Source organism: Bidens hawaiensis, unplaced genomic scaffold (genome assembly GCF_021521415.1).
Source record: "Bidens hawaiensis isolate Kalapana, Puna unplaced genomic scaffold, B.hawaiensis_p1.1 tig00016826_1, whole genome shotgun sequence".
NCBI lineage: Eukaryota > Viridiplantae > Streptophyta > Magnoliopsida > Asterales > Asteraceae > Bidens > Bidens hawaiensis.
This window is the reverse complement of record NW_027492549.1, coordinates 108,677-112,540: the sequence shown is the minus strand read 5'-3', so window position 1 is coordinate 112,540 and position 3,864 is coordinate 108,677. Positions and strand designations below refer to the sequence as shown.

The window sequence follows — 3,864 nt, the reverse complement described above, 5'->3', positions numbered from 1 at the left end:
ATTTTTCTTTCGGCTTTACCGTTTTGGGATGATGTATGTGGGCAATATAGGCGGAAGAGCATCCCGTTTTGGTTAAATAATTGTTGAAATGATGAATTAATATATTCTTTATCGTTGTCACATTGAAATGTTTTAATGGTTCTTTCAAATTGTGTTTGGATTTGTTTTGCAAGGTTGTGAAAAACGGGGGTAAGTATCGGATTTTCGGGCTAACGGGTATGTCCACAAAATATTTGTAAAATCATCTAAGAATAAAATGTTGTATCGATGACCTCTAGAACTCAATATGGGAGAGGTCCAAAGGTCATTATGTATTATGTCAAAAGGCAAAGATGTACAATTATTAGAATCAGAAAACGGTAAGCGAATGCTTTTACCAAACACACAAGACTGACAAATATGTTTATTTAAAGGTCCAAATTTGATCCAACAAGAATTTTTCAAAGTACGTAAAAAAGAAGAGCCAGGATGACCGAGTCGTTGATGCCAAAGGTGAGAGGAGATAGCTGAAAAAATGAGGTTGGTGATGTAGTCTTGGCTCCAACCAAGGGAAGGAGATGGCACAAGTCACCGCTGATGTTGCATCTGAGAATTGGGATCCGGGTCTTGTAGTCCTTCACAAGATAACCAAATGGGTCAAACTCAATAGATATCCAATTGTCAGTTATTAACCGACGAACAGAGAAAAGATTTTTTATTAGTTTAGGTGCGTAAAGAACTTGGTTAAGTTTGAGGGTTGGGAATGGTGGGGGTAGTTGTTGGGTTCCATATCCATGTACCGGGATGGTTTTACCATCACCGACGATTATTTTAGACATGCAAGTATTAAAGAATGACTTAAAATTACCCTGATTATTTGTCACCCGGTGTCCATTACCCAACTTTGCTCGGGAGGGTTGCGTGACATTGTATACATTGCCTGTTCAATGTCGGTAGGAGCATAAACGGTATTATAAGCCTAGTTTGGTCGTGGACCAAGGAACCTGTTTCCTGCCAAATTACCAACCATATAATTGTTTCCTGTGGGTCTGGACGGGTATGGACAAGGTGGTGTGGCCCATTGTTGGTTGTTGTTGAATTGATGTGGGGATGGGCCTGCCCACTGGTGGGTGTTGGGTTGTTGCATACCAGCCCATTGTTGATTGTTGGGTTGATGCATGCTATTCCAAGAAGGATTCCAAGATTAATTGTAGGTACTTTGATGGTACTGGGAACCAGGAAAAGTAGATCGACCATGACCACTTGGGTTTCTGCCCCGACCTCGGCCATGTGATCTCCCACGACCATGACCACGCTCGGACAGAATATCCGATGATGGGAGTTTTGCAGTGGTGTTGGTGTGAAGTGCATGGGTGGCCGTTTTAGCGGCGTATGCCGTGTTGTTTGCAGGCTGTCCCTCATACATGCAAAGTTTTGACCGGGCTTCATAGAAATCGGGAAGCGGCTTCATGTTGGAGATGATTGTAGCGGTGGTTTCGTATTGATCACCTAGGCCGGTTATGAGTTGAATGATAGGGGAGTCATTATTGACAGGAGCATCGACATTAGCGAGTTGGTCGGCAAGAACCTTTAGGGCTTCGCAATAAGAAGACATGTCCTTAAACCCGCAAGGCGAGTGCTATTGAACTGTTGCTTGAGAAGGGTGGCCCATGTGGCTTTATTGTCTTGAAAGAGATTTTCCAAGGCAAGCCATGGTCACACGCACGAGTGTTTTTCTTCAGAATAGTTTGCAGCAAATCACCATAGATCGTGTCGTAGATCCATTGAAGAACGATGGCATCTAGGCGATCCCAGTTGACATCAGGTTTAGGGGTTTTATCACCCTCTTTTCGTTGTGGTTTTGAGGAGGATTCAGTATCTATACGGGGAGAGAGGTGGTCGTGAACAAGGAAGGCAAGACAATGAATTTTGAATAATTCGCTCCAGGACATGTATTGTCCGGATTCCATTTCAAGAATAATTGGGATGTATGTTTTGATGTTGGACACTGTCACCACGGGATGCAACTTTGTGTTCATTGTAGGAGGTGAGGAAAAATGATTGTGGAAGAGAGATAAAGGATGAAGGGGGTGGTGGCTGAATAGGTTTAGCAACACTGGTCTATGATAGCATGTTAGGGTATAATCCCTTTCTTTCTTTCGTTGACAATAATTTATATATAGTTACAATATAAGATCTTCTATATTTAGTGCATATACAATAGAATTTTCATAATATATAGGGTGATTTGACTAGCCTAATATAGTTATGCTATTAGTCACAAGTGTCATGGCTAGGGTTGTCAGATAAGCAAGGAAGAATTGAAATGATTAATCAAGATTAAGTGATCTTCCTATTAAACATGCCTTAGGTTTAGATGCATATTTCTCTATCATTCTACTTGAACTTAAAGTGCTAGAACATTTGGACTAATATTATTTGTCCACTCTTTATCTTTTTTTTACTTGTAAATATTATGCGTTTATTAATATTATGATGAGGTATAATTATGTCAATTTTTTTATAATATTATACGTGCTTTTAGACAGTTGTTAGTGATTGCTACATAACAAACAATATTAGATGCGATTCTTGTTAGACCAGTTGACTAAAGTCAAACACAAACAATGTTCAACGTGTTTAATTATTTTATTATTTGGTCATATACAACATAATTATTCAACATAAATATAAATAAACTATATTCCTAACGCTAACAAATTTATTTCAATGGTACAAAGGATTAACTACAACAAGAATTTCTAAACAAAAAATAGTTTTTGGAATTTCACACGATTATGTCTTTATCTATATGATTTCACCAATGCTTATTAGCATTCATCCTTGACGCCAACGATAAGTTCAACGATATGTTTCCGATAAACAATCTAGCATTCTATATCATTACTTACATGACGATTTATATGAATCTCCAACTTTGAATAGCAATTTGGTATGTTGGGCAGCGTTTATCAACACGCTTACACTGATGCATACCTTAGTTGGATATGATTTTCCAAAATTAACTCACATTTTGGGATCTTGGGTATGGGTTTATCAACACGATTACACCTATACATCCCATTTATCATTTCAAATGCATGCAACATGGTCTCAGTCTTAGAGGGCGTTGGGCTAAGCTTAATATTAAGAAATTTCAAAAGCTTAGCAAAATACTTTTTAAAGTTGTAAGGCCCTGGTCCCGATGCCCTGCTTTGGTGTTGGATTTACTAAAAAACATAGTTCTAAATATCAGAGTTAATTAAAACTTTTCGCGGTATATAAAAATTTAACCATATATTACATATCATTCAAATCTTTCCATAATAACAAACTTTTGTCTTTAAGCATAATATAAAAAGTCATATTATAACATCACAAAATTCTTCTAAAGATGCCAGCCTCTTCAGTCCAATGCTATGTGTCTTCACTCAAGTGCACTGCCTTAGCCTATTCACCTGCATGCATACTAAAAGTCAGTTACACTGAGTGAGTTCTAGTTAATCAGGCAGCATATAATACATTCATACACTACATACTTGACATACTTTACTTTCTTTCGTACATACTTAACTATATACCTTCATTCTTACTTTCATGATTTCGTACTTTCATTCTTTCATATTTTATCTTACTTTACATACATACTTATACGTTTTAAAGAGCTTTTCTCCTTATAACCTCACAGATATTAGTAGGGTCTGCTACCATATTATTAGGGTCTGCCACCCTCCTTCACATATATTATTAGCGTCTGTCACCCTCGTTCACAGATATTATTAGGGTTTGCCACAATTCTTCATAGATATTATTAGGGTTTGCCACCCTTCTTCACATATATTATTAGGGTTTGTGACCCTCCTTTCACAATTATTATTAGGGTCT

At 37.6% G+C, this 3,864-nt stretch overlaps 1 protein-coding gene across 1 annotated transcript; it reads right to left on the bottom strand.

Moving 5' to 3' along the window:
• Positions 1-1,183: 1,183 nt before the first annotated feature.
• LOC143552193 (uncharacterized) lies at positions 1,184-1,594 on the bottom strand. The gene has a single exon (XM_077042471.1). The coding sequence runs from the start codon at positions 1,592-1,594 to the stop codon at positions 1,184-1,186; it is 411 nt and encodes a 136-aa protein (XP_076898586.1).
• Between the last annotated feature and the right edge of the window lie 2,270 nt (positions 1,595-3,864).

Bases quoted from the DNA above. Each gene is read 5' to 3' on its own strand.
- LOC143552193 (XM_077042471.1), bottom strand. From the start codon at position 1,594: ATGTCTTCTTATTGCGAAGCCCTAAAGGTTCTTGCCGACCAACTCGCT.